The following is a 20183-nucleotide window of genomic DNA, read 5'->3' on the forward strand; positions in this document are numbered from 1 at the left end:
TCATCACTCCGAAACCCAGTCTCGGGCTCAAAATCTGCTAGCTCCTTTTCGCCAGCAAATTTACTGGGCATATCTTAAAAAAGATCAGAAGAGATTTGCTGCAAAACTGTGTACAATGACAAACAGAAAAGTCAGGACCAAGGGAAAAGGATCAAGCAAACACATTAATTGTAAGGGTTACCAGTTGCCATGACTGAGCATGAAACGTGGCTCTTAACTTCCCCGCAGCCAAAACCAAAGAGGAAATAGCTCTCGTTGTAAGTTTCCCCCATTGACTTCCTGCCACCACCTCTGAGGCACAGGAGTGATTCAAGGCTGCTGTGAGCAGTAAGACCCTTGTCATGTATTTAAATGACCAAGTTCTAAATTAAGAGAGACACCATAAATACTGACCGTCTTTCAGTCTCAGTGACTTCGTCAAAAACACAGAGCTAGGCTCAGAGCTACTTCCTTCTTTTTCTGGCAGTTAGAGCTCCCAGATTGGACAGACAGATGCTGATGCCCTGTTCTCCACAAAGAACAGTTGGAAAACGAAATAAACTCAAATCTGGGATTATCCATTCCAACAAACTACAGAAAATTACTTCCGGTTGTAAACTAATCACTGAACTTGAGGCATTAAGCATGCATCGTGCTAATGCCACCAGTTCGAGGAAGGTGGCTATTTGAAAACCATCATAAAGACAGCAACTACAGGACTACCTCATCTAGAAGCAGACCAAAGAAAAACAAAAACAAAAACAAAAAACTCAAGAAGGCAGTAGAAAAGGGGAGGAGGGAATCACATAAATTCAACTGTTCTTAATACATTTTCAAAGGAAAACAAAACTATGTTTGAGACATGTACTAGAAATGCATGTTCGAATGACAAAAATACATCTGGACTGTCTGTAAAGAACACATGAAGATGTATTTAATACAGATGAAGGCCACACTGGAACAAGACACAGCCTAGCTTTGGGAGGAAGAACAGAGAAGAAAACCTGAATTCTTGAATCAGCAGACAAGTTGCAACTTTACCAGACCTTACTTTTCAGACACTGATGCTCTGTTCTCCACAAAGATCAGTGGGAAAATGAAATAAACTCAAATCTGGGATTATCCATTTCAACAAACTACAGAAAATTACTTCCATTTGTAAATGAATCACTGAACCTGACTGAGGCCATTAAGCATGCCCAGTGCTAGTGTCACCAGATCAGTAACACCAGGGCGTCGAGCTGAGAGCTCTCTGAGGTCTCTTCAAGTCTCACTCCACCTGGGTCTCTGCTCAGGTCACCTTAGCCGAGGCCTTCCCCGGCCACCTCTCAAAGGGACATCCCCACACCTCTCTGTTCCTCAGGGCACTTGTCACCAGGCCGACTGCGCACTGGTTTCTCCCCCCACCGAGGACCCCAGCCAGTTCTGGACCCTGGCGTCCAGAACACCCAGGAGCATCTCTGAGGCACATAAATAGCTTTTTAGTTAAAACAACAGACCCACTCTGGCTCTGCAGTTCAAAATATTAGGTTCAGTGAATGACGCCCCCTTGCACATGGATAAACATGAAATTCTAGAAGTTACCTAAGAATATACCTTTCAACAAAGCTTAAGGGTATAGGACTTTATCAATAATACCAGTGAGAAATTATACTAATACACATATACTATTGACGAGAAGTTCACAAACGTTCGGGAAGCCAGATTACGCTCTCCAGCATGCAACCCTTCTTAGCTTCTCTTTGCCTCAGTTTCCCCTTAGGTGACCTGGAGATAAAAACAGTACCTACTTTGGTGTCAAGAACATTAAATAAGAACGCACCGTGTTCACAAGTATAACACTGAAGGAAAGGATTTGGGGAAAGCTTTTGTTCATTATTTCTCCCCACAATTCCAAACTACAAACAGGGCCAAGAGAACAAGGAAGGGAAGGGAAATTGATCTTTATTGGAAAAATACGTACATGACAGTATTCATTTTTTAAAAGAGGAAGATCATTTTCAACACAGGAAAACAGAAGGTCAGAAGTGTGTGGTTACACATGCTTGTCAAACAAAAAGTGAAATGTGAAAACATGCTGGAGGACAAAAAGTTGAAGGGGCACTGGGGGACAGCACAGCCCAGGCTGAGACTCAGGGCACGGAGATCATTGACGCTTGTTGTCTGGGCAGCCGGGCCCCCGGGGGTCCCCTCGGCCCACCAAGGCTGCTCCCTGGGGCCTGGATTTGGCTATGGGGTCTGGATTTCAGAGCTGTTTAGATTGACGGCTCCCACCAGCCATTCTCTCCTGCCCTACACTTACTGGGGGTTCTGTCTTAAGAGAACACATACACAGCTTATTCTAAGGTGTGCAGATTCAGACCCAAGCAGGCATCAACTCAGCTGCCTGAACCCCAAAGTGGTGGGAAGGGTCCTGAAAGGTGGCCATGCTGCTGTGTCTGCCCTCTGAATAGGGGCTGGCTTGATGCGGACAGGCTTGGGGCTGGAGAGGCCACCAACGATGGAGCCGTGACTAATAGCTGGTAAGGTCAGGTCTTGTTTGATTCTGAAGAACTGATTCCAGAACACGAGCCCTTCAAGCTACAGTTTGGTTCGTTGTCAATCTTGAATTTGCTGCTACGTCTGCTCTTCCGGGAACACACAAGGACGGGACAGGTTCCACTTGCTTCTACCTGGTCATCCAGGATAAGGAGGGAGAAGTGAGGGACATCTGGGGAGCGTCTACCCCGACGGAGATGGCTTTTGTCACACACTGCAGCCAGGAAAGCTCAAGGGGACACCGGGAGACCCAAGAAGCACAAGCAGTTGACTCTGGAAATTACTTCCCACGGCTGATGGCAGCAGCAGCCAAGCCACTTCAGGCACCTGTTGGCAGCCACTGGGACACATGCGTCAGCCCAGGGGAGGCTGTGTGGAAGACTCATGCCATGCATTTGCCACAGCACGTTTTTAATTCCAAACTAAGAAAATCACTGTTACAAATGGGGACTCTTAACCCTCATCAGAAGCCTGATGCCACAGAGTGAAATGAGCCACCTAGATTAATGATATCAATCGATTTCATAATTTAAATCAGTTTGTATCTTTCATTGCCTACAATCTGGGTTTCTTTTAGGCAGTGAGCTTCACATGACTCCAGGAGGGAAGGGAAATGAAGATTTACACACTATGTACATATATATGCTTGTAAATACTACATATGTGTTTTCTGACCTATAACCACTTGGTGTTTAAGACAAATTCTGTCTGGAGCCTAATCATCTAGGCTTCTCCCTTTCCAGCTGTGGGACCCCAGGTAAGTGATGATTTCACTGTGCCTCAGTTTTCTCATCTGAGAAAAGTAACTGCCATCCTGTGATGTAGTCACCAGTGTTCTGACAAAGAACTGGCTGATCAACCTAAAGTTCTGACAACACAGCAAGCACTGCACTCATGGATGTTAGCTATTTCTCATTTTCCTCGCAGCATCCTTGTGAAGAAAAGAAAACCCCGTAGTGAGGTAACAGTGTCTTCAATCTACAGAAAAGGTGACTTTGCAAAGATGAGCAATTAACCTGCTCAGAGTCAGGGAAAGCCATTCTCTTTCCACTATGCCATGCTGGCCGCGACATTTATGCTGTTACTGGCCACTGCCTCCTACAAAAGGCAGAAGTCACATGGCCCTCAAGGAGTGAGACTTCCTCAAGGAAGTCAGATTGTGCTAAAAGGAAATCACAGTGTGCTAATCTTGACATCTCATTTCAACCAAAAAATACTTATTGTCTTCCCAGGTGGACAATGCTGGACTGCTGTGAGGCCATAAAAGCAACTAGCCAGCTCCTAGTGAGTCAGGTAGACCCAGATGTTTCAAAAGCCAGCCTTAAGGGAACTCACAGGGCAAGAGGAAAGGAAAAGGAGAGGGCAGGGCAGGGGATTAAAGGGTGAAAAGACCCATTACAGAGGTCTTTGACCCTGAGGCAAAGACAGAAAATTTACATATGTACTTTGCCCCTGAGAGACCTGCCTCTTACTAAGCCGAGGCCGGTAGTGCCCAATCTTAATGAATGAGCTGGCCCAGTTCCAATACACACACAGCTCTGACAGACACTGGCAGGGAGCCCGCAGGGCCCTTTCTACTCTCTGGGAGACACCTGACAGATCACAGGTCAATCTTAAACAACTGGAAGCAAGATGGAAGCAAGATGTCAATGAGCAGATAAGATGGGCTTCCTCTTTTGTTCCCTCCTTTTTTCCAGGGATCGCATGTTTACAGGCTGTGTTTAATACAAGGCATCAACCGGGAGGTCAGGAAACCTGATTTCCAGGCCTAAGATGGGCCAGGCATCCCCGCTCTGGGCGCAGGCCCCGCGAGATGGTCCGGACCTCCTCGTCGGTCGGTCCCTCCCTCACTCCCACCTCACCCGCGGGGGCCGGAGCAGGGACCGGGGCTGCCCCGGGTCACCTGCCATCTCCTCCTCCACCCTTTCAACAGTTGCCAGGACTGCAGACAGGACTCTCTGGCCTCGGGTGCATGCTGTCAGCTTTTTCACCATTCACCGCCCTCCCCAAGGCGGCCTCGGGAGGAGGGCGCGCAGCGGCGTGGGTGTGAGCGGCGGGAAGCGGCCCCGGCGTGACACCTCGCGGAGCCGGCTCCCGCAGGGGCACACGCCGCGCCCGGCGGCGGCGAGGCCCGGGCGGCCCGCACATCGGCCCCGGAGCCCGCAGCCCCCACGGCCCCGCGGCCCCAGCGCTCCGCGCGCCCGGACGCCCGCCCGCCGCCGCCCACTCACCGCCGCACTCGGCCGAGTACTGGTCCCCCCAGTCCCCGGACTGCGGGCTGCAGCCGCCGCCTGCCGGGGCCTCCTGCTGCTGCCGGTGCTGCAGCTCCTGCTTGAGCAGGGACAGCGGCGAGTAGTGCTCGGTGGCCAGGGCGCCCGGCCGCGGCCCGGCGGACAGGACCCCCAGGAGCAGCAGCACCAGGGCGCGCCGGGCCGCGCCCGCGACGGCCACAGCGCCGCCCCAGCAGCCGCAGCAGCAGCAGCCGGCAGGTGCCATCTTCCCTCAAAGCGCATGTGCGGCGGCCCTCGCCGCTCGCTGCGGCCCCCCAGCCTTAACCCGCGGCAGGCAGGTGGGCCGTGGCAATGGGGCGGGAGAAGGGGTGTGGCATTGCCTGCTGGGAGTTGTAGTCCCAGGTCGGCCAACCTGGCGCCTCCCTTTCCGGTGATGGGACTACGAGTCCCAGCAAGCACCGCGCGGCGCAAGGCTTCCGGTCTGGCGTCTGACGTCTTCCCCGCCACTGAATCGGAAGTTCTGTGCCGCAGTTGCGTGGAAATGGGCACCGGTGGGCGGAGTGGGCTTCGGCCGGGCAAGGGGAACACCGAGGGGGTGACAGCAGGAAAGGGGAAGCCGGATGGGGTGGCAGTGACTCCTGCTGCTGCTGCTGCCTCGGCCTCCTGCCAGTACAGGTGCATCGAATGCAACCAAGAGGCCAAGGAGTTGTACCGAGACTATAGCCACGGCGTGCTGAAGATAACCATCTGTGTGAGTTGTCAGGTGTGGGGTGTCCTCGGGAAGAAAATGGCGCGGCGAGATTTGGGGACCGTGAGAGGCCATGCAATCTGTATCAGCTTTTTAGGGTGATAAAAATCAAAAGTCAACGAGTTTCAGGGTCTTCTAATAAGACATCAGTTCGATGCTTGGCATTCCCGTTCCTGGCTCAGTCCAGCCTATGCATGAGTACGTACGGTGGCAGAGAAGTCATTCCTTACAGCGCTTGTCTCACACGGCTCACGTTTGCTGATCCGGGCGAGCGGATCCTCGGAAGGACATGGGTGCAGGAGTGGCGCAGAGAAATTTAGAGATCGGATTAGATAGACATTTGGGCTCACGCCAAAGCTATTTCATCCGTATTCTCCCTTTGATGGACAAATGTTACCGTCTCTGCACTTAATAACCGACAGTAAATTCTCCTAGAATACTTTTTCAGGTTTCATCCATTGTGGTCATTGAATGTACAAGGTTGTATACAAAACATTATGCTAGACGTTGGGAATACAAAAACCCAAAATAAGGAAGTAAAAATTCTGCTTTCATAGTCTTATTTATAGAGAATGATCTTACGTTGTAAAAATCACAAAATTGGCGTTTCTCAGGGGGCCATCAGCAAAGAACCTGTCACATTATAGGCACTCAATGCATTTTTATCCCTTTTCTGATCTCCTGATGATTTTCTGATAATCCTCATTGCAAAAACATTGCCCGTGGTAATATACGAGGGAGTGAATGTGTACCTACTTATTGTCAACCTCTGGTGCATACAATCTCAATTTCCTGTTCTCTCAAACTGTTTCCCTCACTTGGCAAAATTTCAACCCTGGTTATTTGCGTATTACCTAATCTGTCCCTGCACCCCTGCAGCTGGGCATTGGTGGGGAGAAAACACCTTATATTCATGACCACTAACCTCATGTGGGCCTTGATGCTGTCTGGCCATCTTGGTACGTTTCACTAGTCCATTCCCATTCCTACTCTTCTGAACAATACCTTCTCTCTCCTCAAGTTTCCCATATATCCTCTCCTGCTTCGCTAAGAAAAGAGAACTTCTACAAACTTTGCAACCACATAAACCGAGTTCGTTATTCATATGCTCAGTCTTCCCTCCTGTTCCTATGCGTGAACTCTTCATACACCTGTCTAAAGCCAATGCCTCCACTTGTGCACTAAATCCTATCCTCTTCCACTTACTTAAGGACACCCCTGTAGCAATGCTCTTCTGCTCTCTGCCGGATCATCCCCACCAACATAAGTACTATCATTTCTTCCATTAAAAAATAAAAAATTCTTGACCCCACTTCCTTCTTTAGCTCCTGCTCATTTTCTGCCTCTTCTGTTGGGGTTCACATTACCGTGCGCTCGTGCCATTGTAGCACTTAGAATAGCATGTTTATTTGTCTTCCCCTTGTAAATTCTAAGGTCCTTGAGGATACAGCTTTTGTCTCAAAGTAAGTATCTAGCACCCCAGGAGTGCCTGGTCCATGGAAATGGCTAACTAAAGAGAGCTGTTGTTCTGAGTAATAGCCACTCTGAACACATTTGTCAAACAAGGGATTGCAAAGGGAATGACTACACTGCTGTGTCTCCTGCTGCTATTTTTTGCCTACCTCCGTCTAAAAAATGTCTAAATCCCATCTTAGACTTACAGTGCTGTCTGAAGATGGGTTTAAATGATGTCCTTTTAAAGGACAGAGAGAGGGTCCCTGAGCAGTCTGCAGGTTCATTTTAAAATAAAGTAACATTTCTGGTCTTTTCCGTTCATATTTGTATAAAGAGAAGAAGTGTTCTGCACATGAGTAGCACAGGAAGGGGATCTAGAAAACTGCTCTTCATATGTATATAGGATTTCTGAGTCTGTGGCTTCTGGTTAGATACTGGGTTGCTCTTTGCTTGGCTAAAAGGCCTAAACCTCTTCTGCATCAGATTTATTAGGTAGATTTAAATTTGAGGTAATAGCACACCTCTCTTCATGAGTTCACTTGATGACTGGAAAAACATACATACTTCCTGTAATGACATGAATGAAGTGGAGAAACTTTTTTTTATAACATTTTTTATTGAGTTATAGTTATTTTACAATGTTGTGTCAAATTCCAGTGTAGAGCACAATTTTTCAGTTATACATGAACATATATATATTCATTGTCACATTTTTTTTCATTGTGAGCTACAAGATCTTGTATGTATTTCCCTGTGCTATACAGTATAATCTTGTTTATCTATTCTACATTTTGAAATCCCAGTCTGTCCCTTCCCACCCCCCGTCCCCTTGGCAACCACAAGTTTGTATTCTATGTCTACGAGTCTATTTCTGTTTTGTATTTATGTTCTTTTTTTTTTCTTTTTTCTTTTTTTTAAGATTCCACATATGAGCAATCTCATATGGTATTTTTCTTTCTCCTTCTGGCTTACTTCACTTAGAATGACAGTCTCCAAGAACATCGATGTTGCTGCAAATGGCATTATGTTGTCATTTTTATGGCTGAATAGTATCCCATTGTATAAATATACCACGTCTTCTTTATCCACTCATCTGTTGATGGACATTTAGGCTGTTTCCGTGTCTTGGCTATTGTAAATACTGCAGCTATGAACATTGGGGTGCAGGTGTCATCCTGAAGTAGGGTTCCTTCTGGATATATGCCCAGGAGCGGGATTCCTGGGTCATACGGTAAGTCTATTCCTAGTCTTTTGAGGAATCTCCATACTGTTTTCCACAGTGGCTGCACCAAACTGCATTCCTACCAGCAGTGTAGGAGGGTTCCCTTTTCTCCACAGCCTCTCCAGCATTTGTCATTTGTGGACTTTTGAATGATGGCCATTCTGACTGGTGTGAGGTCATACTTCATTGTAGTTTTGATTTACATTTCTCTGATAATTAGTGACATTGAACATTTTTTCATGTGCCTGAGAAACTTTTCATTGGAATTGAATCTAATTCTTCATTACATTGGGAATGCTGGGTTAATAATGTTCAATGCACTCCATTTTTCTTCTAGCACTTTGATACAATTAAAAGGCCATCCTATTAATAAGAAACAACCAAACAACCCAAACCAAAAATGGGCAGAAGACCTAAACAAGCAATTCTCCAAGGAAGACATACAAATGACCAAAATAGGCACATGAAAAAATGCTCAATATCACTAATTATCAGAGAAATGCAGATCAAAACTACAATGAGGTATCACCTCACACCAGTCAGAATGGCCATCATTCAAAAGTCCACAAATCACAAATGCTGGAGAGGCTGTGGAGAAAAGGGAACCCTGCTACATTGCTGGTGGGAGTGCAGGTTGGTGCAGCCACTGTGGAAAACAGTATGGAGATTCCTCAAAAGACTAGGAATAGACTTACCGTATGACCCAGGAATCCCGCTCCTGGGCATATATCCAGAAGGAACCCTACTTCAGTATGACACCTGCACCCCAATGTTCATAGCAGCAGTATTTACAATAGCCAAGACACGGAAACAGCCTAAATGTCCATCAACAGATGAGTGGATAAAGAAGAGGTGATATATTTATACAATGGGATACTACTCAGCCATAAAAACCGACAATATAATGCCATTTGCAGCAACGTGGATGCTCCTGGAGACTGTCATTCTAAGTGAAGTAAGTCAGAAGGAGAAAGAAAAATACCGTATGAGATCACTCATATGTGGAATCTAAAAAAAAAACAAAAACAAAAACAAACAAACAAAGCATAAATTACAAAACAGAAACAGACTCGTAGACATAGAATACAAACTTGTGGTTGCCAAGAGGGCGGAGGGTGGGAAGGGACAGACTGGGATTTCAAAATGTAGAATAGATAAACAAGATTACACTGTATAGCACAGGGAAATATATACAAGATCTTATGGTAGCTCACAGAGAAAAAAATGTGACAATGAATATATATATGTTCACGTATAACTGAAAAATTGTGCTCTACACTGGAATTTGACACAACATTATAAAATGATTATAAATCAATAAAAAGTGTTTAAAAAAAGAAATAAAATAAAATAAAATAAAAGGCCATCCTAGTATGTTTGCATATGTAACACTTCTGTTTCTATTTTATCCTCTCAAAGTTTTGAGATGTTTTGGGTTTCACTTGTAGCCGTTCATTGATGCAGCCTTGATGCAGCCTTGATGCAGCTTTGTAGCTACTGTTTCAAATGTCACATTTGTAATGAGTTTGCTCTCCTATACTTGTATTTCATATGGTCTCATGGTGTTGGGATTTCATAACATTGTAATCACATGTGTTCCCCTCCCCTCCCCCCCAAAAAGCCACTTAATAGGAGTTGCTAAAATCCCAGGGAGCTTTGATTTGGGTAACTCAGAACCAGGCTACACAGCCCAGCAAGCTCCAGTGTCTACTGGAGCAGAGAAAGACCGATTTTATTTCCATATTCTCAGTGTTATTGAAGAAAAAGACAGGCTTCTCTTGGTATGCGCTACGTCAGAATTCCTGGCACCGTGTCACTGTATCTTTACCCCCCTGTAGCTCTCGGAAGCTCTGGGTGCAGGGTTACTTTTCTGAACCCTTTTCTCCAAATCATGTTTCAAGAACCACACAGCTGGGGCCATCTAGCCCACAGGCAACAATTTATCAATGAAAGTACATTGTAAATATATTTATTTGAAACAATCCATATAAATTAAAAGTGGAATTTTCTGAGATACTTTCCTGCCTAAAATCAGTCTTTAAAAAAATCTTTTTAGCTTCTTAAATATGAGATTAAAAGATTGATATTTCTAACCAAGAAGATCATATTTTGTCATTTCGGAAACCAGGTCTCTCATAAATGAACATCTAATATCTGAATGGGAACTTATTTAAATAACTGCTGATGCAGCCTTATTGCTATACAAACCCAAAATAGATGCTGCTGTTTTGAAATCCTTTAAGATTTCAGAATGTTTGAATTTGCTTGTTCTAATATTCTCTTGCATCTTTTCAGAAATCCTGCCAGAAACCTGTAGACAAATACATTGAATATGATCCTGTTATCATCTTGATTAATGCAATTTTATGCAAAGCCCAGGCCTACAGGCATATTCTTTTCAACACTAAAATAAACGTAAGTTGTGATGGTGCTTTTATTTTCTAATTTTACTGGATGATTTTGCATTTGAAGATAATAATTTTGAACAGAATTAAAGAACGTTATTTAAAGAAAGAAGTTCTAACAAGGGTGGGTCTGTTCTCTCAATGATGTCTGAAAATTTCTAGAAATAGCAGGCATTAATTTTTTAAAAGGTGTGCAATGTTAGTGTATACTTAAGAATATGGTCCCTGGCAAGAAACTGACGAACCTGAATCTGGATTGCCTTTTAGTAGGTTGCCTTTTGAAACAGACATGAATAATTTCGAACAGAGTAAAATGAAATATAACTTGGTGGGGAGAGAATTACACCTAAAGGGAGTAAGCAAACATTAAAAGAAAAATATTTTTAAAATAATTACATGTTATACTCTACTACTGAGGCAATGCATGGGGTGAAAAATGAGAAAAGTCCTAATATATAAAAGCTGGATTTTTCTAAATATGCATTTAGCATATTGAATTGTGAACTCTTTTAATAGTTTGGGTAGGGTTGCCAGTTAAAATACAGGACACCCAACTAAACTTGGAAGTCAGATAGCAACGAAGAACTTTTTAGCATATGTCCTAAATATTGCATGGAACATACATGTGCAAAAAATGTATTTATTGTTTATCCAAAATGCATATTTATCTGTGTGTCCTGCATTTTTATTCGCTACGTCGGGAAGCGCTCATGTTGGGCTCACATGGACAGCAAGGGTGCAATTTATTTATCCCTGTCCCCCAAGTTAAATAACCCAGGCAGCTTTTAAATGACTGGAGCATCGAGTCTCCAAACTTTGCTACACGGTAGAATCACCTGGAAGAGAGGGAGGGGATGGCAGTTTATTCTTCCAAGCCAGGGTCTCACCCAGAACAGTTAAATCAGAATCTTCGAGGGTGGGAACCAGCCATCAGTAGTTCTGAAAACTCCCCAAGTGATTCCAAAGTGCAGCCAGAAGAACCGTGTGCCGACTGGAGGAGCCTCAGACGCTCACAGCCCTCATTGTCCCTGGGCTCCTCTGGGTTGGCACGCACACTTTCTCTCCCCCGCTTTATATCAATAAAATTTAACCCACAGAAGAAATGTAGAGAAAAGAGCGAGTTTTGCCGCCTAATATTTTCTCTTTGCCAAAATTTCAGACTCTTTAGAACTTCCATCTGATTCACTAGCTTTTAATTGCTGTCTTTCGCTAATTTATACTCATCCAGCCCAGGGGCAGCTTTTTTTTTTTTTTAATTCATGTTCAGACTAATAGTTTCATAAAATCTTCAGATTATATCTGCTATTGCTGCTGTCAGCAGTGCTGAGTCACGTAAATTCTTGCTTGATTCTGTGTATCAGACGAATGTTGAAAATACGATGAAGGGAGTTTGGGGTTTTGAGCACAAGCTGCCCCTTCTCCTTGCTTGGTTCTTGTAATAAACCTTTCTCTGGTAGAAAGAAAGAGAGAAAGAGAGAGAGAGAAGGAAGGAAGGAAAGAAGGAAAGAAGGAAAGAAAGAGAGAAAGAGAAAGAGAGAGGAAAGAAAGAAAGAAAGAAAGAAAGAAAGAAAGAAAAGAAAGAAAGAAAGAAAGAAAGAAAGAAAGAAAGAAAGAAAGAAAGAAAGAAAGAGAAAGAAAAAGGAAGAGAGAGAGAGAAAGAAAAGAAAGAAAAGAACGAAAGGAAGGAAGGAAGGAAGGAAGGAAGGAAGGAAGGAAGGAAGGAAGGAAGGAAGGAAGGAAGGAAGAAAGAGGGAGGAAGGAAGGAAGAAAGGAAAGAAAATACAGTGAAGGGTAAACTACTATTTAAAGCAGATTCTTAACTTGGGGTGCACATTAGAATTCACCCTCCTGCCCAGAACTGTTTCAAAATCTGCGTGTCTAGGATTTACTTCCACAGATTCTGAATCAGAACTGGGGCCTAGACCTTTGTGTCTGAGAAAATCTCCCCACGTGATGATTCTGGTGAACGTTGCTGATTAAGAACTACTGGTTGGAAACTGAATGCAGTTACGCATTCAGTTGGGCATCTCTGACTTTGAAAAGCTACTAGATGGACCATCTTCCAAAACGACAGAAGTTAGCTATGTCCGCGCCTGCTGGTATTAAGCACGATTAAGTGTTTCTTTGCCGGATTGAAAGGCAGTGTCTCTCTGACTTCCAGATGCACGGGAAACTCTGCGTTTTCTGTTTGCTTTGTGAGGCGTACCTGCGATGGTGGCAGCTTCAAGATTCCAGCCAGAGCACTGATCTTGACGACTTTATCAGATACGCCAAGGAGTGGGATTTCTATAGAATGTTTGCAATTGCTTCTCTAGGTAGGAAGAAGCCATGCTTTCTATTCTTACTTAACCTACTATTCTGATTTTTAAAATTAAGATGCATGGTCTTAATCACTGGTAAGAGGAACTAGTCAGAGGACTTGAGACTAAATTTGCAGCTGTACCACTAACTTGCAAGGTGAGTTTGTCTAAATTACCTGCTTTCTTTTTTATTTGTTACCACACATGCGCCTTGGAAGTAATTACGCTTATCAGATCAGAGCATAAGTTTAAGTTCTGATTATCCAATTTGAAAATTACCTGAATCTCATCTTTATTAAAACAGATTGATAATTGCCAGACCTTAGTCAGTGTATTATGCTAATTACATTGTACTAACGCAGTGCACTTAATAGGGAAAATGTGTTATTTATCTGACTGCATGTGGGGAAGGGGCTACTTCCCACCAATTTTTAAGTTCTGAAACTGCTTTTCTTCAGAATTTGAATTTGTGACATAGGTCAGAGTTATGTTAAGTTAATTCCTGTGACTGTTTTATTACTGACCAGTTTCCATGCTTTCCTGCTTCTAAAATATTTTCATTATAATGAAATATTATTTTAGTAATGTCAAGTCTGCCGCCCACTCCAATGTCATATTTCTGGACTGGGTGTTCTCTTCTGTCCTTTTTCCTTCTGTCTCTGCCCTCACTCCCTTGACCCTCCCATCCAGTCCTGTGGTTTTAAAATTCATCTATATGCCGAGAATTCCCAAATGTACATAATAATATTAAAAACATCCTTGAACACATCCCCTAAACAAAGAACCAGAACCCAACAGAATCTTAAGCTTTAAAGCGGAGCCTCTTAAATCTCTACAGATAAACTGCTTTATGCCCATCATTTCTAAAAAGCAAACCAGGCTGGTTTTCCAAGTTTGGAATTTCTGTAGCGCCTACCTTAGAGTGGCTATTTGGACACTGGATTGGAATTTTTTTTCCTACTGTTACCTAACATTTTTATGGTCTTAATCTAATCCATAGTTAGGTTTCAAGTCCCTGAAACAACTTGCAGAGTATTTTACCCAGATACAGCATTTTGTAACTTACACACTGTGTTTACAGTATTATCAACTCGGTTTTCACCGCCATCCTCTTTGGTAGGTGGGTTGGGGCGCCTTTCCTATCTCCAAACGGTCCCCCCAACCCCCCCCCACGGGGCGGTGTCTCCGGCGCCCCATCCTGCGTTTCCTATCCTGCAGCCCTTCCTCCACCGCTGCTCCTGCTGAGCCCCGCTGATGCATGAACCCTTTTGGAGGTGGGGCTCCCTAACATCTGCCTCATGAAAGATGGAGCAGAGCCCGAGGGCTGGGGCCGCTTCCTAAATCCACCACGTTCTGAGCTAGAAAGGTGTGGAGGGAACCTCGCCTGCCCTCTGTCCCGGGCGGGAAGCCCTCCTCTCCAGATCCCTGCCAGGCGGTCTCTCCAGTAACGGGAGACAGCCCACCACTGCTGAGACGGTTCTCATTGGTAGGGAGTTCTTTACTGTGTTTTTATTTTATTTTATTTTATTTTATTTTATTTTAGTCCAAAACTCAGACTAGAAGATCTGCCTGTTTGAGCAGATCATTGCAGTTGACAAGCCCGTCTGTCATTCTGAAGGGAGATAATGCGTCTCTCATGAAGAATATATGAAATTCCATGTGGGTTAACCATCCTCAATCATGTTTATTGATCCTAATCACCTGGATTTGGAACCTCTTTATTTTGGCTATAGTCAGTTATAAAACATTTTAGAAAGAATACAGTTGTTTCCCCTATAGTAATATACATGTGTTCCAGCAAAACCTGATTCTGCAGAAACCTCAATAACACAGCTTATAGGAAGAAACAGAATTAGGGACAGACCCAGCGGGGTAATCAGAGCATTAGCAATCTTAATACAAAGAATAATGCAGTTTAAAGCAATGTGAAATTCCTAGTTGATGGAAATGGAACAGATTGTGCTGTATTCTGAATACGGGACACCAGGGAACTCTTTTTTTTTTAATTTTAATGTATTAATATATTTATTTTAATTTCGGGGGTAATTAGGTTTATTTATTTATTATTTTTTTAATTTAACAAAGGTACTGGGGATCGAACCCATGAGCTCATGCATGCTAAGCTCTACCCACTGAGCTATACCCTCTGAGCTATACCCTCCCCCCCAGGGAACTCTTTCTTCTTCTAATCTGGACTCTGTCTATGAATCCTTTCTGGAAGGATAAGGAATTACACTCAAGAAGGTTCTTAAAACAAGTAAGAGAAGCTGTTAATCTAGGTAACTGAGTATTCAAAATCTTACAGATACAGACACTCAATAAATAGTGGAAGAATGAACAACGGGAAACGTCTTCAAGTGTAATTCCTAGGACGGCTCCCACCTTTCAGGCTTCAAAGCCTTTCTCCTGTCTGTCTTTCTGTGGTGATCTCTAGGGCTGAAGATGTTTCAACAGAATCTTACTTCCTAGAAGGAACCTTGGAAAGTTAAGAATTAAAATTCTCACGGAGTTACTTTCTCCTCAAAGGATGATGAAGTGCTTCATGAAAGAATCATTGGAATATGCTTCTGAAATCATACCAGCAGGATCTGACACAAAAGGCAGGGGTTTGCTAAAAAAAGAAGAAGAGAAGAAAATTTGATCTTGATAAAGTATTTCTTAAGGACGACCGATGAGAAGCTGTATTTTGGAATTGTGGATTTTTTGTTTTTAGGGGGCTATGGTTTGGACTGGGACATTCATAGTTTTATTTTCCATTTCCTCTTAGAACAAGCTGCCTATTTCACCGGCATTTTTACCTTCCTGTGGGTCGAACGACCCTTAACAGCGAAAAAAACACCCAACTTCGTTTTGCTGCTGAAAGCGTTGTTGTTATCCAGCTACGGAAAACTCTTACTGATCCCAGCTGTCATCTGGGAGCATGACTACACCCCACTGTGCCTCAGGCTCATTAAAGTATTCGTCCTTACATCAAACTTTCAGGCAATTAGAGGTATGTTTCTGTTTTAGCCCGTCTTCTCAGCTTTCAACTCCTAGAAACACGTAAAGCCTGGTTTCTAGAGCACAGTTTTTATATAACACGTTAAACGCTGGAATTCTTCATAGGCTAACAATGCCTGACATTTCCATAGTGCCCTGTGCACCGCATGCATGCGGTATTTGTTCAGTTTAACCACGTGGTACTTTTCACTTTTCAAAATGCTTTCATACGCATGATCTCTGTCCCGTGGGGTGAGCAGGGCAGCCATCATCACCTCCTCTTTATGAATGAGCTTGTGGTGACTTCTCCACAGTTACATGGGGGCAGGTGTCAAGCCAGGCTGGAGTGGCAGGTATCTGTCTCCCAACTCAGGACAGATCCTGCTACACCAAGGAAGGATAAGAAGCCCCGGGTGTCTTCAGATTCCCATACATTGTGAGACATGCAATTTTAAATGAACCTGTTACCTGATACTTCCTATGATGTTCATCCTCTTGTAAACTATAACACCAACAGTATCCTTCTTTTCCCCTACTATTCTCTTTATAATCTTAGAATCTATTTTTAATTCTTCTGTTTAACATTCATGAGAATCAGTGTCTTGAGTTGAGGAGGAGCAGCTTAGTGTTTGTTATAAGAAGATGCTTTGGTTCTCAAAAGGATTGCAGATGGAAACGGGGGAGAAGGGAACAGTATGGATGAGTAAGAACGAATAGAGATTTTGCAGAGTCAGCTTTACAGAACAAGTCCATTCATACTAGCACATAATTCACAGGCCAGTGTAACTTAATTAAACTCTTCAAAACTTATCAGTTGCCTTTCCTTTCTCAGTGACCCTAAACGTCAGCCGTAAGCTCTCCTTTTTGGCCATCTTGAGTGGTTTACTGGTGGAGAGCGCCATGGTCTACTTCTTCCAGAGGATGGAGTGGGCCGTCGGAAGTGACTGTGCCATCTATAAATCTCAAGACTTTTGAAGAGGTACAGAGCATCCGGGGGCTCACGTGTGCAGACACCTTCCTACTAAGACCTCAGACGCTGAAGTCTGTCCCGCTGACAACTGTCTCCAACCCTTTGCAGCCATTCCCTTCCCTCCCACCACCCCTGCCTTTGGCTGCTTTCTCTACCCCTCTGACTTTGCTCTACTTCTGACCCACCTCCCCTCTCTTTTGACCACACCTGGAACCTACAGGCAGCTGGTGCATTAGCCTCCAGGAGTCCCTTGAAATCCATCAGCTTCCTGCCCTCTGTCATTGTGCCCTGAGAGCTGCTGGGGTGAGTCCAGCATCTTCTCCAGGAAGCCTGGCGGCCCGTCCTGGCCGTCCTCACATGCCCAGACGTCAGCTTCTCTGCCTCGGGGTCACCTCCAGGGAACCCTTCATCCGGGGCCTGAAAGCAGCTGTTCTCGAGTCTTTCCCGCACTCCCCACTCCCATGTCTGCTCTGACTTTGCTCAGAATCGAGACTTACCGACTCCTTGAGCTTCCTTCTTCTTGACATCAGAACCTCTTCGGTCATCTGTCTTCATCTGTCCTCCCCTCCCTCCTGTTTGGGAGTTATGCTCAGCTCCCCCCCATCCCCCCACCGGGGCCGATTCCAACCTGGAGATGTCCTCCCCGCTCTGGTCACCATCAGCCACCTGGACCACAGCCGGCCCCTCCCTGCATCTGTGTTAGGATTCAGGGGCAGCCTTGAGAGTGGTGCTGGGGAGTGAGGGGGCGGCGGGTGGTGAGGGGAGCACAGGGCAGGCGGTGGGGGGTGGGGGAGAGCTGAGATCCCTCCCTCCTGCCCCGCTCCCTCCCCGTCTTCCCTCCACTCTCCAGACGCTTTGCCCTTCACTGCCCTCTCTCCCCTGCAGTGGTTCCTGCCCATGTGCCCACACACTCTTTCTTCTAGAACAGCTACTCTCAGCCTGTTTCTTCACTGCCTTTCCTCTTTGTGAAACGTGGTTTCCCCCTGGTCTCCTGAGTCGGTGCTCCTGAAATCAGAAGGCAGCCAGCCGCCAGCCCCATCGGGGTCCTCCTGCTCCCAGCTCTGCTCTGGAAGCTGCCGCCCAGGCCCTTCCTGTTGGGCCTGTCTTCCCCACCCCACCCCCCGCCTGTCCCCAGGAGCGGGGCTTGACCCACCCCCCCAGCTCAGGCGGCTTCCAGCCCGGACCCCCTCAGCCCTTCCACTGCGTTCTAGAGATGCCAGGACGGCCCAGCCATCTCCTCTACAGTGGAAGTCCGTATCCGGCCCCTCTGCCCACCAAGTGAGAACCCTTTCCCGGTAGCTTTTCATCTTGTCAGACCCCAGCTCAGCCCTCATCACCTCCTGCTTAGAAGTTTACAACAACCTCCTCACCGGCCTTGAGCCCATCTTTACAAAGCACCCCTCCTGGCGTCCCCCCGAATTTCTCACTCTATCTTACTGTCTTTTGGAGTTTCTAGTCTCTTCCTGAGGAAGACCTTTCCGTCTTCTCTGAGCTTTCATGTGGTCCTCCACAACCCAGTCCTGACTTCTCCCCACCTGCACGTTCCCACCACGTTCCCCACCGCATTCTGCTCATCCACACATGTCTCCTGCTTTCCCAGGGCCTGGAGCGCCTCACCAGACAGTCACCTAACCAGACAGTCACCTGCTTCTCTGTGGAATGAAGACTCCAAAACTCAAGTCTGTGGTGCCCAGCTCAGTGCCCACAGTCGAGTTCCAGATCTCCTGAGACCATCCCAGCACCCAGCACCCAGCACCCTGCCCCTGCTTCTGTCACTGCTCCTCCTTGTCTAACTATCCATTGTCATTTCTGGTTAGGAAAAGGTCACCTGTCCTTGACAGCCATGTGAAACCTTTATCCTCCTGTGTGTTAGCTCGTATTTTATACGTGTTTGTGTCTTCTATTGAAATTCCATGTCTTTGTGCCAGATTCCTGCAACCCGGGTAACAGTTTGGTGCCAGGAGAGACCAGACCCGAGGTTACTCTGTGTCACATCCCGTTGGACAGGGACTGTCACATCCCGTTGGACAGGGACTGCCCTGATAAGTATCTGTCGATTTGACTTTCAGCAGAATGTGCCATTCTAAATACTTCTTTTATTATCCACAGTTTCATTCCTTACTCTCTGTGGCATGACCAGCTGCATCCGTAAACTAAAAGACAAACTACAGACCAAGCTGCTCCTTATTGTTGAGACAAATGAAGCAAAGATCTGGATGTACTTCCTGAAAAAGAAAGCAATGGTTATTAGAAACTCCTGCCCCTCCCCCCCACCCCACCCCCACAGGCAGGAAACAACCAAATCACGTGCAGACACACACAGACACACACCAACACCAGGGGTGTCGCCGCAGGGATGGTGTACGCACCAAGTGAAGGCTCATACGTTGTAGGCAGTTCAGGTGAGCATCTGAATTGAGAGGAGCGTGAGTTCATGGTCTGCGAAGATCTGTGTTTCATTCCTTTGTCATATTTATATCTTTTTAATTTAAGTGTTAATGTTGAAAGTAATGTCTCATGTTCTTACAACAATAGGAACACTTTTAATAAAGTCACAATGAACTGAGCTTCTGTGAATTTTGAATTCCGTAGCTTTCCCCTGTGACTCAGTGGCTTTAAAACCAGCTGATCCCAAAATAAATAACTGAAAACAACTGCTCTGTACACTCTAGAGGGGTGAATGACATCTCAGTAAAGCTGTGATTAAAGAAGTAGATAAGTATCTGCTCTCTCCTTTCCTCTCTGCTGGCTTCGTTCATTTGTTCTTTCATTATTTACTGAGCACCTGCTGTGTGTGGTCAGACACTCTGGATACAGCGGTTAAAAAAAGACATGATCCTCTTGAAATTTACTGAGTAGAGACGGATTTAGCAATATGAGTGGGTAACTGCAGCCCAGTGTCTCAAGTGTTACAAAGGGGTGAATACAGGGTTCCCGGGAAAGGCAAAGTAGGAACACCTGTTGCATGTTTAGAAGTCAAGAAGGTCTTCCAACGGGAGGGGGAAAGGAAAGGAACTTTCCAGTATCTGTGGCGGAGAGGATAACGATGAACACAGGTTCCTAGAGAGCAGAGTGTGTAATGCGCATGCGCAGGAAACTGAACGCCAACAGTCCAGCGGGATGGGGTGTGGGCAGTGGGAGATTTACAAGTGATGCCAGGAAGACACAGGGAGGTTGGATTCTGAAGGGCCTCCTGAGTTGTAGTTCATCCCCAGGACAGTGAAGCCAACACAGCTAAAAAGAAGCATCCAAAGTAAAAAACAGAACAAAACCAGTTGGGAAAACGTAACAGAAAGGCCCTAGGATGGAGAGGACCGTTGACCACCGGGTGGAGCCTGTAAACATTAAGGAGAGAG

General features: G+C 45.3%; 2 protein-coding genes across 10 annotated transcripts in view; one reads left to right on the top strand and one right to left on the bottom strand.

Annotated features, from left to right (window-relative positions):
- The window catches only part of TTC13 (tetratricopeptide repeat domain 13), a 71871-nt gene extending 66819 nt beyond the window's left edge, over positions 1–5052 (bottom strand). For 7 of the 8 annotated variants that reach the window (XM_064487861.1, XM_064487865.1, XM_064487864.1 and 4 more), the window contains exon 1: positions 4749–5051. In XM_064487861.1, the coding sequence (XP_064343931.1) occupies positions 4749–5030 (282 nt within the window). In that variant the 5' untranslated portion in view covers positions 5031–5051. Of the gene's footprint in view, positions 1–4748 lie in introns of all 8 variants that reach the window. The other variant, XR_010381831.1, reaches the window with a different exon arrangement.
- A 114-nt stretch (positions 5053–5166) lies between these two features.
- ARV1 (ARV1 homolog, fatty acid homeostasis modulator) lies at positions 5167–19394 on the top strand. 2 transcript variants are annotated; one of them, XM_064487866.1, is made up of 6 exons: positions 5167–5499; positions 10469–10588; positions 12740–12893; positions 15646–15870; positions 16690–16836; positions 18428–19394. In XM_064487866.1, the coding sequence occupies exons 1-5, from the start codon at positions 5182–5184 to the stop codon at positions 16830–16832; spliced, it is 960 nt and encodes a 319-aa protein (XP_064343936.1). In that variant the 5' UTR covers positions 5167–5181; the 3' UTR covers positions 16833–16836; positions 18428–19394. The 2 variants fall into 2 exon arrangements, with proteins under 2 accessions (XP_064343936.1, XP_010993719.3); XM_010995417.3 differs by having other exon boundaries at positions 18937–19394.
- The last annotated feature ends 789 nt before the right edge of the window (positions 19395–20183 follow it).

The sequence above is a fragment of the Camelus dromedarius genome, chromosome 8, assembly GCF_036321535.1.
Source record: "Camelus dromedarius isolate mCamDro1 chromosome 8, mCamDro1.pat, whole genome shotgun sequence".
NCBI lineage: Eukaryota > Metazoa > Chordata > Mammalia > Artiodactyla > Camelidae > Camelus > Camelus dromedarius.